Source organism: Peromyscus californicus, unplaced genomic scaffold, assembly GCF_007827085.1.
Source record: "Peromyscus californicus insignis strain IS unplaced genomic scaffold, ASM782708v3 Scaffold_5__1_contigs__length_169319896, whole genome shotgun sequence".
Classification (NCBI taxonomy): Eukaryota; Metazoa; Chordata; class Mammalia; order Rodentia; family Cricetidae; genus Peromyscus; species Peromyscus californicus.
In genome coordinates this window covers 8,310,208-8,328,672 of record NW_026294573.1, presented here as the reverse complement: position 1 = coordinate 8,328,672, position 18,465 = coordinate 8,310,208, and the positions used below count along the sequence as shown (strand labels likewise).

General features: G+C 52.2%; 2 protein-coding genes across 2 annotated transcripts in view; one reads left to right on the top strand and one right to left on the bottom strand.

Moving 5' to 3' along the window:
• The window catches only part of Clcn6 (chloride voltage-gated channel 6), a 39,865-nt gene extending 25,784 nt beyond the window's left edge, over positions 1-14,081 (top strand). Inside the window, exons 12-23 of the mRNA XM_052714975.1 lie at positions 112-278; positions 804-930; positions 3,870-3,996; positions 4,128-4,281; positions 4,380-4,539; positions 4,623-4,729; positions 5,655-5,841; positions 7,590-7,747; positions 7,902-8,058; positions 8,813-8,920; positions 9,009-9,134; positions 11,381-14,081. Coding sequence (XP_052570935.1) covers positions 112-278; positions 804-930; positions 3,870-3,996; positions 4,128-4,281; positions 4,380-4,539; positions 4,623-4,729; positions 5,655-5,841; positions 7,590-7,747; positions 7,902-8,058; positions 8,813-8,920; positions 9,009-9,134; positions 11,381-11,461 — 1,659 coding nt within the window. The 3' untranslated portion in view covers positions 11,462-14,081. The remainder of the gene's footprint in view (positions 1-111; positions 279-803; positions 931-3,869; positions 3,997-4,127; positions 4,282-4,379; positions 4,540-4,622; positions 4,730-5,654; positions 5,842-7,589; positions 7,748-7,901; positions 8,059-8,812; positions 8,921-9,008; positions 9,135-11,380) is intronic.
• A 2,288-nt stretch (positions 14,082-16,369) lies between these two features.
• On the bottom strand, positions 16,370-17,948 carry Nppa (natriuretic peptide A). The gene is made up of 3 exons (XM_052716974.1): positions 17,563-17,948; positions 17,135-17,461; positions 16,370-16,653 (listed from the first exon to the last, which is right to left on the bottom strand). The coding sequence occupies exons 1-3, from the start codon at positions 17,680-17,682 to the stop codon at positions 16,642-16,644; spliced, it is 459 nt and encodes a 152-aa protein (XP_052572934.1). The 5' UTR covers positions 17,683-17,948; the 3' UTR covers positions 16,370-16,641.
• Between the last annotated feature and the right edge of the window lie 517 nt (positions 17,949-18,465).

Below are 18,465 nucleotides of genomic sequence, written 5' to 3'. Positions count from 1 at the left end.
CTGGACCCTCGGCAGGGAAGCAGGGCGCTCCGCTCTTGGTCTGTCTCTGTCCCCCCTCCCTGCTCTCATGGCCGCTCTGGTTTTCTCTCTCCCTCCCTCCCCTTCTCTCAGTGCTCTGACTCTGATAAAAAATGTCATCTCTGGACAGCTCTGGATTTGGGTTTCTTCATCGTGATGGGGGTCATTGGGGGCCTCCTGGGAGCCACATTCAACTGTCTGAACAAGAGGCTTGCAAAGTATCGTATGCGCAACGTGCACCCGAAACCTAAGCTCGTCAGGTACCTGCAGTTAGCCCCTTGTGGGCGGGCCATCTCTCCCAAGGAAGATGGTCCTGTGAGCAGACCCTGCTTCCCACACCCATTTGATTTCCTCTCTGAGACTGAGCATATGCACATGCTCATAAATGCCCTGTGCAGGCCAGAGAAGCTGAGGCCAAGTTTAAATCTGAGTGACTGGGTGACCCACCCTCTTCTGACCTGCTGCTGACACACATACCAAAGGTCAGGAGGGTCAGCTGAGCAGCTGGAGTCATGATTTGCCCTTGCCCGGAACTTAGAGAAGAAAAGCCATTTAGCTCTTTAGAGAAAATGATGTGTGTGGAACAGCTGCTTTCATCAGCTAACTGCCTGCCCTTTGTTGCAGCTAGCTAGATGGAGCAAGTCTGGAGTGAATTCTGTGTGCCCCGACCAGGGCTGCTGGGCCTGCCCCGTGGGGAGAGGGTTGGTGGGGCAGGTCAGGTAATTGTGCACGCTCAAGCCTAGACATCTTTTGATGCATTTTGACAGCTGTGCTCTGTTTTCTAGAGTCTTAGAGAGCCTCTTGGTGTCCCTGGTGACCACTGTGGTGGTGTTTGTGGCCTCCATGGTGTTAGGAGAGTGCCGACAGATGTCTTCTGCGAGTCAAACTGGTAATGGCTCGTTCCAGCTCCAGGTAAGCCCGCAAACCTGGTGCCTTTACCCTCCATCCAGAAATGTGCGTCTCTTTAGAGCCGTGCTCTTCCATGCCCACTGAACGTGCTTTACCTGAGCACCCGGTTGCCGTCTGTCTTTTCTACGGTGTCAAGAACTCTGGCTGCTCTTCTCTAGGGAATAACACTCATGGGAAGCATGCTCAGTAGCTAACTGTTCACTTCTGTCCATGCCCCATTTACACTTGTCCCTCTTGGCCTGCAGGAACACACTGGCCTAGGGCTACGACACCCACCACCTCACCTTTGTGATATGAGAGTCACTCGTGGGGTGACGCTAACGCCTCCCAGCATCTGGCTCTTGTGGGCTGCTTTCCTTGGCACATGTCCCCTTCTGCGCTTCTCCTTTGCCGCCTTTAGGAGGTCATGGGAGTGCACTCTACCTTTAGGTTTGGTCCACTCTGATGGTCCCAGAGGCAGCATGTGGCTTGGTCTCCAAGGTGGAAGAAGCTGCTGAACATTGTGTGAACTCTGTCTTCTTGTTTCCAAGTAGCAGCCCAGAGCTGTCGGAGCCCGGGGGGCCTGTCTGGGAGGGCCGACTCTTCAGTCCCCAGGAAACAATCTGGGAAGCCCTAGAATGTTTTAAATGAGAGGTCAACAAGCTGTAGCCAAGGGCCACATCAGGCAAAGGGTGACCTTTCAGATGCCTGGGACGAAAGAAGGCACCACAGAGACTTTGTGTGACTGGTAAAGAGGAGGAAGTTTGCTGACACCCAGTTACTCCCAAGGCCATTTCGTTTATGAGACCAAACTTCAAAATGTATTTTGCTGTGGAACACTAATAATAAGAAAAACACAGGACAGTTTGTGCTCAGTGGGCGAACCTGAGGAGATGAACTCAAACCAGAAAAGGTGGCTGGTCATCCAGCAAGCGCTAGGGAAAGAAAGCGCTGTGTCTCAGGTCTTCCACAAACGAGTACCTCGCCGAGCTCTTCGTTTTTATTCTTCTTCACTTTGCTGGCTGGTAATAGTATCCCCATTTTTCAGGTGAGAAGACAGAGGCAAAGTGAGATCTTGACCCAGGATCCCTCAGCTGTAACACGTAGTATGAAGGGGAAGGTATTATTCCATTTTGTAGGTGAGGGAAAGCAAAGTTTCCTAAGTTAAAGACCTCCCCAATGTCTTTGGAGAGTGGCAGAGTCAGTGTTGAAGCCGTCTAATTTTGTGCATGCAGCTGACCTCAAGACCTTTTTTTTGTTTTTCGAGACAGGGTTTCTCTGTGCAGCTTTGCGTCTTTCCTGGAACTCACTTTGGAGACCAGGCTGGCCTCGAACTCACAGAGATCCGCCTGCCTCTGCCTCCCGAGTGCTGGGATTAAAGGCGTGCGCCACCACTGCCCGGCCTCAAGACCTTTTTTAGAGAACCTCGGGGGCTGGCATCCCTCCAGCGTGGTCTGGGAAACCCTGAATGTATCAATTATTAAGCCATAGCCAACAGTTTGTGCACTGTTCCTCTCCACTCGTCTCTCTGCCTACCAACAGGGGGCATTGTCCTACCTCCTAATGAGTCCACATCCTGTTGTATTGCCTGGCTGGGTTCACCTGCTAGAAGTATAAACACCATCATCCAGTGTTGTTACTGTGTCCACAGATGGGCATCTTTATAGCATCATTAGTGGAGCAGAATCCGGGTGATCCCTTATCCTCAATGTCCATATTCACAGGGACAGCAGTGGGGTGAAGCCCAGCCGCTGCTTACCACCAACCAGAAATCGAGGACCATCCATCTGTAGATGTCCTGCCTCTACTCCTAAGTCAGGTGGCACCAGAATCCCGTGCTCACACAGGGTGTCAAGAGTGTGAAGCCTAGAACACTAGGAAAGATTCTAGTCTTTTCCATCGTTTGGCTTGTGTTCTCGTAGTGGGATTGGAGGAAGAGTGGCCAGGAACGTGGCATTGCTGTCAGGCCTCATGTTGAGGTTGGTTTCTTTTGCAGAAAATCCAGAATAAAGCATTTTTTTCTTCATTTGGAACCAGAGTTGGGGGGCTTTAGGTCACGTGATGACCTGGGCTCTGCTTCCTAGGCTCCTGCCGCCTCTACCACTTCTGTCTCTAACCTGCATCACCGTCGCACAGCCCACAGAGGGCGCTCTCTCGTCTGAGCGCTTAGCTGTGTCCCTTCAGAATCTGCACTAAGGAGGAAACAAGTCCGTGGTGACTGATGTAGCTGTGCTTAGTGATGAGTGTGAATAGGTCGAGGGGATGGCCCAGCGGGGAAAGCACTTGCCGTCCGAGTCCAGGAACCTGAGTTCAGATCTCCACAACCCATGTAAAGCTGGACATGGCAGCTTGTATCTGTAATCCCAGTGCTGCTACAGCAAGATGGGAGGTGTGGACAGGAAGTTGGGGGGCCAGCTAGTCTGACACGTGCAGCTGTGAATAAGAGACCTCAGCGCAGTGTCATGTGCCCTCCACACGCCTGCTGCAGCAGTTGTGCACCTACACTCACACTCACACGGACATACACAAATACTCTTTTTTTTTTTTTTTAAGTGTTGCTGGGCAGTGGTGGCGCACGCCTTTAATCCCAGCACTTAGGAGGCGGGCCTCTGCCTGTGAGTTCCAGACCAGCCTGGTCTATACAGCGAGTTCTAGAACAGTCAGGACTACACAGAGAAACCCTGTCTCAAAAAAAGAAAGACAGAAAAGAAAAAGTGTGGATGAGGAGGGCCTTCACCCTCACCCTGATTATTCCACTCCACATTCAGAATACAAGAGCCCAGCATCATAGTCCACTGCCACCTACTGCCCATACATAGGTGTGTACCCACTTCTTCCGGCTAGACCCCAGCTCCTCCCATTGGAAAAGCTGTCCGCCAGATGTCTGACCTCTTAGGAGACATCACTGAAGACTTGTATGTCCCGGTCTGGTGCCTTATATTGACTTTTCATCTCTTCCTTAGGCCACATCAGAAGATGTGAATTCAACCATCAAGACGTTTTTCTGTCCCAATGATACCTACAATGACATGGCCACGCTCTTCTTCAACTCCCAGGAGTCTGCCATCTTGCAGCTCTTCCACCAGGATGGTGGGTGTCCGTGTGCACACTGTTGATGGTGTGACCAGGCTGGCTACAGAGGACCTGGAGAGGCCCAACACAGTCTTCTGGGCCTGTGCTGGCATCTGCTAGTGTGACTCAAGTCTGCTCTCACCCTGCAGGGACTTTCAGCCCCGTCACCTTGGCCTTATTCTTCGTCCTCTATTTCCTGCTGGCGTGCTGGACTTTCGGCACCTCTGTCCCCAGTGGCCTCTTCGTGCCTTCTCTGCTGTGTGGAGCAGCCTTTGGACGTTTAGTTGCCAACATCTTGAAAAGGTAGTGTGGTGACGTGTGCACGTGTGCCCATGTTCACAAGTGTGTGAGCCCACAGCACCAATGTGAGTCTAATCTAGTTCTGTTTCTCTCTTCATCAGCTACATAGGACTGGGCCACATCTATTCCGGGACCTTTGCCCTAATCGGTGCGGCGGCTTTCTTGGGTGGGGTTGTGAGAATGACCATCAGTCTCACAGTCATCCTGATCGAGTCTACCAATGAGATCACATACGGACTTCCCATTATGATCACTCTGATGGTGAGCGCTTGCCCTGGCTGCTGGTGGGCCGAGGGCCAGGCTCATCTCAAGGGCTGTCTTCAGGTCTCTGCTTTGTGTTCTAGGTGGCCAAGTGGACGGGAGACTTTTTCAATAAGGGCATTTATGACATCCACATCGGCCTGCGAGGTGTGCCTCTTCTGGAGTGGGAGACAGAGGTGGAAATGGACAAGTAAGATACTGGCCTCTTCACTCATCTTTGTACCAGAGTCTCTAAGTGCGGGGCCTGCAGAGCCTGTCAGGGTGGGAAACAGTAGCTCCCATTGCTCAGATTAGAAGAAAGTCCATTCGTGTCCCCTGTGTGTTTGGGGATGTTGAGCAGCTTGAGTTGGCTACGTCTGGAGGTCAGGCTGGGTGGCATGATGGGGTCCAGAGGCAAGGCTGCTTTGTGGTTATTTGGCTTCTTAGTGTCCTGACCAAGTAAACGGTGAGAACTGGGTCAAGCTTTTACCTTGGCTAGATGTTCACACCGAGAACACACAAAGCCCTGGCAGTGACACTGGCCTACCCACACACCTCACCAAGCACCACACTATCTCAGCTGGGGCGTCCACAGGAGTCCCACCTCTTATCTGTGTATCAGGCAGGCCTTATGAGCTAATGCAGGGTCAGCAGCCTTTCCTCAGCAAAAATTTTCAGCATTGTGAGCCTGTCAGCCCTTTCTACAGTAGGAAAACGGGCATGGATGAGTGTGCAGGGCTGGAACAGATCAGTGGGCTCTGGCTTGCCCTTCTGGTCTAAACAAGGACTCCAGAATCGCCCTTGTGATTCCAAGACAATTAGTGATTAGTAGTGATACACAGCATGTGATGTGGCATTCAAGGAGTGGCTGGCCAACCCTGGGAAAGCTGGAGAGGTTCATGGAGAGGTAACAGTGGTCCTCTAGCATGATGAAGTGGGGAGCAGTGTAGCAGGCATGGTGGTGGAAGTTTGGGGAACTACTGGAGATGGTCAGAAGAGAGGCCCCAGTGACCCAGGTGGCGATGGAGAGGCAGCATTGCCCAGTCCAGCCTGTCCCCAGTCCAGTCTGTCCCCAGTCCAGCCTGTCCCCAGTGGCAGTGGTGTCTTTGAGGCTGTTCTAGCTTCCTCCTGCGCAGGCTGAGAGCCAGTGACATCATGGAGCCCAACCTGACGTACGTCTACCCACACACTCGCATCCAGTCTCTGGTGAGCATCCTGCGCACCACCGTCCACCACGCCTTCCCAGTGGTCACAGAGAACCGGGGCAATGAGAAGGAGTTCATGAAGGGCAACCAGCTCATCAGCAACAACATCAAGTTCAAGGTAAAAAAAAAAAAAAAAATGGCCCAAAAGGGAAGGCCAGTGAGGAAGGACCATCTGGCCCAGCATGCAGACTGTAGGGCTGCCTCTGAAGCTGGGGTGGACTGGACTCTGTCAGTCTAGGGCAAGTCTGCAGCACCCTCACAGGTGACGACACAGTGGGCTTCTCGGAGGATGTGTGCTCACTTGGGCAGCAGGAAGCGGTGGGTGGGCTCTTTCTTTTTTTTTTTTTTTAATATTTATTTATTTTATTATGTTTACAGTGTTCTGCTTGCATATATTCCTGCAATCCAGAAGAGGGCACTAAGATCTCATTACAGATGGTTGTGAGCCACCATGTGGTTGCTGGGAATTGAACTCATGAACTCAGGACCTCTGGAAGAACAGTCAGTGTTCTCAACCTCTGAGCCATCTCTCCAGCCCGGGTGGGCTCTTTCTTAAAGTCAGCAGACTTGATGTTAATTATTTACCGTATGCAGCATCAGGGAGGGTGCTAGAGTTGCTGACACAGATGGACTCTGACCTACTTAGGAGAGTGGAGGCCCAGGCAGGAGGATCACTGTGAGCTTCAGACCAGCCTGGGCTATAGAGGGAAACCTTGTCCCAATAAACCACAGCCAAAAAGAGTGAGAAGGAAATTGACTGGAAGCTGCAGACCAAGCTGTGAGCTCTAGGAATGCAGATACTGGCTTCATAATGCCATTTGGGATACCAGGAGGAATGGGCACTGGCTGGTCTCTGCCCTTGGGTAGCTACCAACTCAGTCCAGGTCCATCACCTCACACAGACTATGTGCCCACCCATTGCCTTTGGTGTCTTTGGGAAGGGCAGACACAGGTTGATGGTCCCTCCAAGACGGAGTGTAAGAGAAAAGTTGTTTTCCCTCTGCAGAATGGAGGTGCGCCTCCCCAAATGGGAGAAGGTGGAGTCTTAAGGCGGGAAAACTATGCGGTTGGACGCAGTAGAGAAGTTTGCGTCACTGTGACAAAATAGTGTGTGGCATAAAACCACGTAGAAAAGCTGGGCGGCGGTGGCTCACGCCTTTAGTCCCAGCACTCGGGAGGCAGAGGCGGGCGGGCGGATCTCTGTGAGTTCGAGGCCAGCCTGGTCTACACAATGAGTTCCAGGCCAGGCACCAAAACTACACAGAGAAACCCTGTCTCGAAAAAACAAAACAGCAAATAAAGAAACCACTTAGAAGGATTTCTTTTGCCCTGTGTTTGAGAGGTGTCTGTCTGTCAGGGCCAGGAAGGTGTGCAGAGGGGAACAGCAGCAGCATGGTGGAGAGAGAGCAGACAGAAGAGTACAGGAAGGGGCCAGGACAAGATAGAGCCCCGAGAACACAGACACACATGCATACACACACAACTGTGACCTGCTTCTCCCAGCTGGATCCCAGCTTCATCCGTCTGTGAGGTCAAAGCCCCGGGGATCTGGTCCTGTGGAAACAGACACCCAGAGGCTGCTTCGATAGCACTAAACCCAGTCAGACTGACTGGCAAGGTCAAGTGACAGGCTCGAGCTGGTGGAGTTGGGGGTGTAGTGCAGTGGTAGAGGCTGACCTATCTCTGTGTGAGGCCTCAGGTTTATAGTCAAGTCCAAGGACTGACTGCCCTGCACCTCTGAGAGGCTTGCAGACCTCCATGAAAAGTGCTATCCCATCATCACACCCTGTTGATGCTCCTGTGTTTGTGTGCCCAGCACTGCCATTTGGCTCCTGTAAAGACTCATTGTCTCCCCACCCCCCATAGAAATCCAGTATCCTTACCCGTGCTGGTGAGCAGCGCAAGCGGGGCCAGTCCATGAAGTCTTACCCTTCCAGTGAGCTTCGAAATGTGTGTGATGAGCATGTGGCCTCAGAGGAGCCGGCAGAGAAGGAGGACCTGCTGCAGCAGATGCTGGAGAGGAGGTGAGGGCCTCACAGTGGCTGCCTACAGCCTCCATACAGAGCACCCTGGACACAGGGGTTGGGAGTGAGCCCTAGAGCTTGCTGGAGATGATGGGATGTGCAGAAGTCACCCTGCTGAGGGTATACGAGGCAGCATCTGGTTTTTGTGTAACAGATACACTCCCTACCCCAACCTATACCCTGACCAGTCCCCAAGTGAAGACTGGACCATGGAGGAGCGCTTCCGTCCGCTGACCTTCCACGGCCTTGTCCTGCGCTCGCAGCTCGTCACCCTGCTTGTCCGAGGAGTGTGTTATTCCGAAAGTCAGTCTGTAAGTCTTGGGTCCTGGTGTCCGGGAAGGCAGGAAGGCAGCAGGGTCAGGCCCTGTTGTTCAGGGAGAGGTGGTTCTGTGTGTGATGTGTGCACAGCTGCTGTTGAGTGGGGAGCTCGGCCTCATAGGCCGCTTGCGGTTTGTGAGCTCCGAGGTCTTGAGGGAGCTGAGAGCTGGGTGACTCCACTTGGCCCTTGCTAGCCTTTGACACATTTTGTCCACTGTCTCCTGCCTGCTGGCCTGTGAGCTTTTCACATCTGAGGGCTTTTGCTTTCTTTGTTGTTGAGACAGGATCTCATATAGCCCAAGCTGGTCTTTACCTCACAGGATAGCTGAGGATGAATGCCTGATCCTCCTGTCTGCAGCACTCACGTGCTGGGATTACAGGCATGTGCCGCCATGTCTGCCTTTCCTACTGCAGGGTTTTAATCTGGTGGAAGTGGACTTTCCTGCATGTGTTAGTGGAAGTAGTGCCCCTCCTCCTGTCAGCTCCCCCATACCCATCCTTTCTCTTCCTTTTGGTTTTTAGGGTGCTAAATCAACCCACAACCCCTGTTAGCAGTTTTCTCATCCATTAGAAGCTAGTTTGCTATTGGGCTGTCTCCCTCCTTAGCACCCACTGTGGCTGTTGTACTATTTGTCCCCCTGGGTGGCCTGTGACTGGAAGGGACTAGCATACCTGGGGAGGGACTGTTAATGACCCTCCTGGCGGCTGCTGTTTGTTGCAAGGACACTGTTTTGGTCGGAATTGCAGAGTGCCAGCCAGCCACGCCTTTCTTATGCTGAGATGGCCGAGGACTATCCAAGGTATCCAGACATACATGACCTGGATCTCACACTGCTGAATCCCCGGATGATTGTGGTGAGGAGGGCTGTCTCTTGGGGCTGTCCCACATGCTACGTCCATGCTTATCCCAGGCTGTGGATGATTCTTGCTTTCTCTTCTGCAGGATGTCACCCCATATATGAACCCTTCACCATTCACTGTCTCCCCCAACACCCATGTTTCCCAAGTTTTCAACCTGTTCAGAACCATGGGCCTGCGCCACTTGCCTGTGGTGAATGCAGTGGGGGAGGTGAGTGAGAGAGTGGGTGGGGGAGAGCCGTGTCCCTGGCTCCCTCTGGTCTGTCCTCTCACCCTGACTCTTCCCCATGTGCATGTCTGTCGCACCCGTCCAGCAGGGGGCACCCCGTGGTCTGCCGTCCATCTTCCATTGCCTGTTCTTGTCTCTGCTCCAGGGCTCATTTCCTCCCTGTCTGTGTTCCTTGGCTCCTCCTGCCTCTTAGGGGCATTTGTAGCATTAATAGAAGTTAAGGCGAAGTTCTCAGAGGGTTTTAAAAGATAGCACACCCAGAGATCACGTTCGCAGACTCTTGCATCATTTCTTTTCAGAGGTAATTACGTTTGTGTGGTATGTGAGCACAGCTTTGTAGGGTTGGTTCTCTCCTTCCACCTTGAGTGGGTTGGGTTCTGGGAATTGGACTCTGGTCACCAGGCTTGCGTGGTGAGTGTGTTTACCCACTGACCCATCTTGTCAGCCCAACTTACTATTTTTTTTTTCTTTTGGTTTTTTGAGACAGGATTTTTTTGTGTAACAGCCCTGGCTGTCCTGGGACTCACTCTGTAGACCAGGCCAGCCTCGAACTCACAGAGATCCGCTTGCCTCTGCCTCCCGAGTGCTGGGATTAAAGGCGTGTGCCATCACGCCCGGCCCAGCTTAATTTTTTTTTTTTGGTTTTTCGAGACAGGGTTTCTCTGTGTAGCTTTGCGCCTTTTCCGGGAACTCACTCTGTAGCCCAGGCTGGCCTTGAACTCACAGAGATCCGCCTGCCTCTGCCTCCCGAGTGCTGGGATTAAAGGCGTGCGCCACCACCGCCCGGCTAATTTTTTAATTACATAGCTATTGTTATATTATTATACTATATTGTAGCAAAATAAGAAAACACAAATAAAAGTCAGTCCTGACCCCTGCCCTGCCGAGGTCGCTGCCCTGTCCACTTTGCTGTGCACAGGTTCTGTCATTCACGGTGGCTTTTCCCGCAGGTGCTCACCTCAGCTGCATGGAGGCAGGCACTCTACCCTTGAGCTACAATGCTCCTCCTGTGCACAGTCGAACGGCGTGGCTGTGTGCTCCGTTTTCCTGTCCTCCTCATCTGGCTGAGTTTTAGTCCCCTTTGGAAGGTCTTCAGTACATGTCACCAAAATGACCCTGGGAGGAAGTAGTACCTCTTTAAAGGGACAACCTGCCTTCCCTCATCCTCCCCTTCCTTTCCAGACTGGCCTTGAATTTGAGGAGTCCTCTTGACTCAGCCTCCCAAATGCTGTTATAGGTATGTGCCACCAGGCTTGGCATGTGTCCTGTTTAAGGACATACGCTAGCCAGTTTTATGTCAACTTGATAAAAGCTAGAGTCATTCGGGGACAGGGACTCGGAATTGAGAAAATGCCTCCGTAATATGGGGCTGTAGGCAAAGCTGTAGTACATTTTCTTAGCTAATGATTTATGTGAGAGGGCCCATCCCATTGTAAATGATGCCATCCCTGGGCTGGTGGTCATGGGTGCTATAACAGAGCAGGCTGAGCAAGTCATGAAGAGTCGATAAAGAGCACTCCTTCATGTCCTCTGCACCAGTTTCTGCCTCCACGTCCCTGTCCTGTTTGACTTCCTGTGCTGATTTTGCTCAGTGATGGATTATAATGGAGCTGAAATAAACTTTCCTCCATAACTTACTTTTGGCCATGGCATTCTGTCACAGCAATAGAAACTCGTAAGACAGGACATGACGCACATTGGGGTACAGCTCAGCGGCAGAGCATGTGCCTAGGTTTATTCATAAACAAGTACACAAAATAAAACACAGGCTAGTTCTGCCAGGCATTGTGGCACACACCTGTAATCCCAGCACAGCACACAGGAAGGTGGCAAGTTCAAGGTCAGCCTGGGCTGTGTTGTGAATAAAACCCTCTCTCCACCAAACCAAAAACAATAAAAGAAAGTCTGGACCACATACAGATCTGTGTTGAGAGAAAGCAGGGGGCTCTTCCAAAGGGGCAGGGTCCCTTTTAGTTACCCCCTCTCCCTGCTCCCACTTCAGGGCCCGCTGGTTCCTTTTGTGCAGCTCCATCTGTCCCCATGCTTCCTGAGAATAGGAAATCTGTGCCATGAGCACACTAACCCTGTCATGTCCTCACACTGTGCAGGTCCCAATTCTCTTTCTGTCTCTACATCCTGGGGTACATGGCAGGGACCGTTCTCCTCACACCCACCCTTACTGGTGGGCTGGACACTCTGGTGACCTGGGTGTTTTCTCCTTGTCCTAGATCGTGGGGATCATCACACGACACAACTTGACATATGAGTTCCTGCAGGCCCGGCTTCGGCAGCATTACCAGACCCTCTGACAGTTGAGCCCGGCTGCCGGCTGCCAGCCCACTCTCCCAGAGATGCCTCTGCAGGTGGCTTGCTCACGCTCTGGCCCCACGGCTGGCATGAAGGCTCCTAGTCACCCACTTGCCCGGAGTCCTGGAAGATTGGAGTCAGAGGTTTTGGGGATGTGTTGAGCAGAAAGTTGGAGTTTTACTAACTTCCTCAGCAAGAATTTTCTGTTTCTTGTTCCCCAGGCTCCCCTAGAGACGTCAGGGTGAAGTCAGGCTAGGTCCTGGGTAGACACTTGGTGTTTCTCTGTTGCTGTTTCTCAGCGAGCCCAGCTGTTGCCCGGACCCTTCTGGGAAGGGTGTGGACGGAGGCAAACATTGGGGATGTTATTTGCATATCACGTTCATTACTAAGTTCCAGAATTGGGCCCTGAGAACTGTTGCCCATGTTTGGAGAGGCCCAGGATCAAACCCAGGACCTCAGATATACTAGAGCTCTGTCCTCTTCATTGGCCTATCATCTTTCTGTTCCCTAGGAGCGAGCACGTGCTCTGCTCTTGCCCTGTGGCCTGAGTCAGACCCACAGAGCACTAAAACCCCAGTTCTCCCCTCGCTGGAAGCGTTCAGTAGCCCCATTCACCAGTTCCACCTGGTCTCCCGGGAACACATGCCCTCTACCCATTCTCAGTTCATTCCTCCACACAACTACTGGACTTTCTAAGCCTTCATCTCTCGTCCTGGTGGTGCAGACACAGCTTTGTCTCGGACTCATTCCCAAAGTTAACCAAAATTGAGGAGCCCCTAGACAGAACCGCTACCCCAAGCCCTAGTGAATTTGGAATCGCTCTACCAGCTGGCAAACAGGCTGTCGTGAGCCAGGGCCAGTCAAAGGTTCAGTTCCTCTCATGGTCACTGCTCACACCCTGCTCCCGCGCCACTCCCCAGTCAGCTCTCTTACTGAGGACTTGAAGAGGAACTTGTGCAGCTGCTGGTCTTAGGGCTGGGGAGGGAGTGGGATGCTCTTGCCCCTTGTCCCTCACTGGTTTTTCATGGCTTCATTCTCCCCTGGCTGCTGGTCCTCTGAGTTGGCATCTCAGTGAACATCAGGTAGAGACACCAGCACTCATTTTCCTGCAACCTAGGCCCATGGTAGGTGTTCTTTGGATACCAGGTGACATTCATTTGTATTCCATGCTGGTTTTTTCTTTGTTTTTTGAGACAGGGTCTCTCTGTGTAGCCCTCACTGTCCTAGAACTCACTCTGTAGACCAGGCTGGCCTTGAACTCGGAGATTCACCTGCCTCTGCCTTGTAAGTGCTGGAATTAAAGGTGTCCGCCCGCCATCACCACATGGCACATTAATATACTTTTAAATCGTGGAAGTTGCTGGAGAGAATGCATGCCAGGGCCTGGCCTCTATCACTGGGGCCTCTGGACCCGGCAGAGTCTTCTGATCAGCACTTGGGAAATTGTTCCACGACCTCGGTCAGGGTTACCTTGAATCTTTACAGCTGACTGCGACCCTGGCCCTCTTCCCTATTTGCTTATTACCAGAACAATCTGTTTTTCAGATTCTGACTTGTGAAGTGGGGGTAGGGATTGAAACTCCCAACAAGTAGTTGGAAATAGCCCTGCTAAGCAGGGTTGTGTTTGGCCGGCTGCCTGCTTCATTTTATGGCTGACTTGAGTGCCTGCCCTACGGTATTCTCCTTCAAGAAGGAAACCAGTTGCCCACACCAAGAGAAAAGCATGACACACCACAGAATCGTCTTCCCAGCCTGGTGGGTTTGTAGAATAGCAGCCTTCAAGGACCTGAGTCCACAGCTTCCTGCCTCCAAGCCAGCCCTGGTGACCGGTTGCAGTTGGTCCGTCCTATGTGTGTGTTGAGTCACCATCAGTTTAGCCTAGAATAGACAGGGTGTAGATACTTCTACCCTACAGCTTGAGCCCATGCCTGTCTAGGACACTCAGTTCCTGGTCCCTCTTCCTAAACCTGCCTATCCAGAAAAGCCCAAAGACAACAGCTTTGCCGCTTGTGAACTCTTAACTGTAAGCCCTGGACTCCGTCCCCCATGGCTTATCCCTTGGAACCAGCAGCTCAGTATCTCACCTGCCACAGTTCCGTGGCCTCCCCCAGTGTCACAGGACCTTGTCAAACACAGCTCCACAGAGGGACACCTGAGGTTGTCTCCAGGCATTTTTCCTGGCTTGTTTCTGCACCTGGGCATTTGTGTGGCTGCCTGGTCCTGCTGTGGGAGTTTGGTATTTTATGAGCTGTCTGCATGTGACCTTGTTAGGCAGTTCCAGCCGGAATGGACATTAGCTTGACTCAGCCAGCCATGTGACAGTTTGATGTAGACCTTGGTGACAAGAAAGCTTCCGGAAAAGCCAGCCCAGCCCTCCTGGCCGGGCCATGTTGACATGCAGTGTTGCCCTGGGTTCCTGTGGACCTCGGTGACTCTCCAGTCCCAGCTTCCGCCTTTCTGTTTGCACTGTTTGTTTATATGGTAACATTAGCTGATTCCACTGTGTAGATAAATTGTATCTTTTTTAATTTGTAAAAGTCTATTTTTATTTGACCCTTTGGAAGGTGGAAGTTCTGTGGTAACTTTAAGAAGTCAGAATAAAATGTCTGCACCTTCTCCGTAGACCTTGTCTCCATGGGGCTTTCTTTCCAGGGTTTCATTTCATTCCCACTTTGAGGTAGGGAAAAGTTAAGGTGCTCGAAGCAGTCTGTTTGTGAGACCGGGTCTTATGTAACCCAAACTAGCCTCAGACTCGCTGTAACGAAGGATGACGTGAGCTGTCCTCCTCTACTTTCTAAGTGCTGGGATTACAGGCATGTGCCATCATGACAGGCATGACCTCTCTGTCACTGCCTGTCCCAGTACCTGTCGGTCTCTGAAAGCATGGACTTAGTCCTGTGGCTCTTCCATGGCACCCATCACTGCTGCGGTCTGACTCACCTGTGAACACTGGTCCTTTGATCTGTACCAGGGCGAGAGCAGACAGTCTGTTTGGGTTCTGAGTGCCTGTTTCAGGACTCACCCTGCAGCCAGGAGCCTGATGGCAGCCAGCAGAATAGAAGCCCTCGCCGCTCTGCGTGTGTGTGTGTGTGTGTGTGTGTGTGTGTGTGTGTGTGTGTGTGCGCGCGCGTATGCGCTCACGCGCTCCTGCACATTCCTGCCTCTGTCTGCTCCTTGCTCACTTGCCCCTTATTTGACAGGAAATCCACTGGCTGTGTCTCTGGCTCTGCTGCCCATCACAGACAGCTGCTCATCCGGCCCCTCCTGCCTCAGCTCTCTCCAAGTCCTAGGGGCACTTTGTACCTTGTGTGTCCCTTTCTGTCCCTTCCACTCAGTGACAACCCTTTGTTACCATACACCTGGAGGTTCCTTAGCCACAGGGACTCCCAAGTGCAGCCTGATGCTTTCCCACCTCACGCTGGTCCTCCAAGTTGTTCTACACTGACTGTTTCTTGTTTGTTGGGTTTTTTCTTTTCTTTCTTTCTTTTACACCTACTGACTTGAGATCCAAATAAGAGGGGTTTTTTGGTTGGTTTTTTAAGACAGCATTTCTCTGCGTAACGGCCCTAGCTATCCTAGAACTCAATTTGTAGGCCAGGCTGCCCTTGAACTCACAGAACTGTCTACCCACTTCCTGAGTGCTTTGATTAAAGGTGTGTGCCACCATGCCAGGCCCAGCTAGCATTTTGATTGGAAGTGGGTGAAGTTCTTCCTCCACCTGCAGCCCCTCCTGGTCGCGCCTGGCCTTGCCTTGCCTCTGCATGTGTGTGCTCTACTACTTGGTCTCTTCTCCCCACTTCTGTACAACGTGCCCAGTACGTTAGGACACAAGCACACAGCCGCACACACAGCAGACTGTCGTATTGGAGTTAGAAGGTGACCTGTGATGTCGCTTGTTTTCCTGGGCCTGTGACCTCAGGGAAGAAGCAGTGTCCACAATTAGCCTTGAATGTGTAGGATGTAGAGAGCACCAGATGGTGGCATCCTGGGCTAGAGGCCAGCAGGAGTGAGCGGAGCAAGGTGAGTATATGGGTGAAGAGGGTGTCGGTGTGAGAATCTGAGGCAGGGACGTACGCCCAGGGAAACAGGCAAGAAAATAAGAGTCCCTCCTTGTTTAAAAGGAACTTGGTGTCCTGGTCTCTCCATAGTTTGGTGCCTAGAGCAAGGCAGAGGCAGGCAGGTCTCCCTGAGCTTGAGGCCAGCCAAGGCTACACAGAGAGACCAAAAATAAATAAACTGCTGCTTCCTGGTGGCTCTCACCTCTATGCAGTGTACAATTCAAGCACCGCAGTCTTGGGTTAGGGAGGCCATGGCTATTTTTCACATGCATTTGGCTCCCTGAGTTTGACTTCTAGTCCTGATTGATGGACACAGATAGATAGGTGGAGATGCACCGGTGTGGTGGTTGACAAAGCATTTGAACTTGCCACTCGTCAGCCTGGAAGCCTTCCTTCCCTGCCCCTAGCTGTGTAACCCACCCTCCACTCGCTCTTGTCCAAAATGAAAGTGTAATTCACACACCACAGCAGCTGGTGCTCAGATAGCAGGAGGTTTGAACAGTCCCTGGTTTGCTAAGCACTCCTTAAAACCGCCCAGGCTGTAACCAAAACGTGGGAGGGGTGCAAGAAATTGTCTGCTGAGCACAAGTGCCATTGCCTGTGCTCATCAGGAAAAGATGTGTTTGTGTTTTCTTTTTCATGAATTAAAAGTAAGTAAACTTTCGGTCAGGGCAGACTTTTCCGTGGTCTGTGATTGAGGCTGGAGTGAGCCGCAGAGTGCATTGAGCACTGTGTGTTGAGGCCCCCACACACTCACCAAGAAGAGTCAGGGAGGGAGAAATGACAGGGAAGGACAAGGTGGGGGACACCAGGGAGCTGGGACAGAAGTGAAAGAATCACCCAGACCTCAGCTTCTGTCCTTGGTGCTGAAGTTTATTCAAAAAAATTTTTTTCCAACTGCTTTCCGAAAGGGGTGAGGCTCTACCTTAATATGCGGAGGGGGAGGGAGAGCCCACTGGAACCACTCGTCTACATTTAGTCGTGATAGCTGAAGACAGCAGCGGCTCCAGCAGCGTGTTTGCCACACCTCAGTGACAATGAGACCAAGCTGCGTGACACACCGCGGGGGCTTAGGGTCTTCTGCAACCTGCCCCAGCGAATCTGGCTGCTTTCCTCCCTGGCTCTTATCTTCGGTACTACAAAGAGAAAAATATATTGGTTTGGTGATGTGACTTTACTGTGCTAAACCGTCCAGCTTGACCAGTGACTAACTATTTCCCACCAGCCATAGTCCAGCCCAATGGTCCTCTGTCCTAAACTAGCAAACAAGTCACTCATAAGCATTAAGGCGGGCAATCTTTGTTCATTTCATTTAAATCTGCCAGGCTCTGGGACGAACACTGACTGCCGATCAGCAACGCAAAAGTGACTTGGCCTTGTGGTCTAATTTCCCAGCTGGTGGCTCAGAAGCTGTAGCAGCTGCTGGCATTGTCTTGAAACTTCTGGAACATCCACCATAGTAGGCCAGAATACTCAGAGGAATAAACACTGCACTGGTTTCTCTATCGCCAAAGATGCTCCCTGTAGTATTCCTTGGCAACGTTTGAACCTTAACAAGACCATAGTTTGCTCCCCCTACCCAGACTCCATCCCATTTCCCTCCACAGCTCCTCTTACCCGGAAGCTGTTGCATCCTAGTCCGCTCTGGGCTCCAATCCTGTCGATCCTACCCCCGAAGCAGCTAGACCGCCGTAGGCTCCGAGGGGCAGCGAGCAGAGCCCTCAGTTTGCTCTTCAAGAGGGCAGATCTATCTGAGGGGTCCCAGGGGCTGCGCCCGAGGGCACTCCCATCTCTCTGAGGTGGGTTGACCTCCCCAGTCCAGGGAGGTACCTCAGAGAGAGAGCTAAGTGCAGCTGCCGCGTCGTCATTCTGCTCACTCAGGGCCTGTGGGGGCACGACCTCATCTTGTAACGGCATCTTCTCCTCCAGATGGTCTAGCAGGTTCTTTATGAAGGAAAAATAAATGCAGGGAAAAGGGGGGTGTCTCAGAGGGACAGACTCAGTACCAAAGAGACCCAGTCTATGCCCCCACTTCCTGGCCCTACCTTGAAATCCATCAGATCTGTGTCGGACACTGCACCATACACAGGGTTTGCTCCAATGTAGCCTGGAAGCCAAAGGGCCAGGAAGAAGAAGAAGCCCATGGTGATGGAGAAGGAGCCCATGCTGGCGTGGGTCGGGGCGCGATCCAATGCTTGCTGCCTCTGCTCGCTCCTCTCCGGTTTCTCTCTCAGCTTTTGCTCGTCACTGTCTCCCAGCTGCCCAGTGCCTCCTGTTTTTATAGCCCCCCAGCTCTCTGAGAACGCAGGAGGCTGGGGCCCTCCCCATTCTGTCACTTGCAGCGATAAAGCGATGGAGTGAGGAGCCAGCAGAAGATGCCCTTTTAAAGTTATCAGTTCAGCAAAGCTTGTCACAGCCCCTTTGCCTTGAGCATCTCCAGTACCCCCCACCCCACCCCAGACCCTCAGATGCAAGAGCCACATTCTTGCTGATTTGCCTCAAGAGGCCCCCACTTCAAAGGTGTGAGAAGAGCAGAAAAGAGTCCTTGGTTATCTTCCCAGGCGCGCGCCTCAGGATTCTTTCTCCCTGGCAACAGGACCCATGCAGGGAAGCAGAGGGTGACGGCTGGCCTGCACCCAGCTCCCCCTGCTTGCAGCTCAGCTGTCAGGGGCTCCAAATAAGGGCGGGAGGGGAGAAAATGACAGGCAGCTGGGAGGCCAGCTCCACTGGCTAGGGAGTGCACATGCTGGAGCTAGCTTCACACCTGATTCATCAGCCTCGTGGGTGGACCTCTGGCCCCAGACAGCCCACCCCCACCCTAGATGTCCGTGTTAGCAGTCAGGTGAAAGGGTTATTTTATTTTAGAGTATGAAGTCAGCCAGGAAGCCAACATGATACAGGCCCTAAGAATTCAGCTAGAAGTGTAAACGCCAAGGGATGTTAGAAGA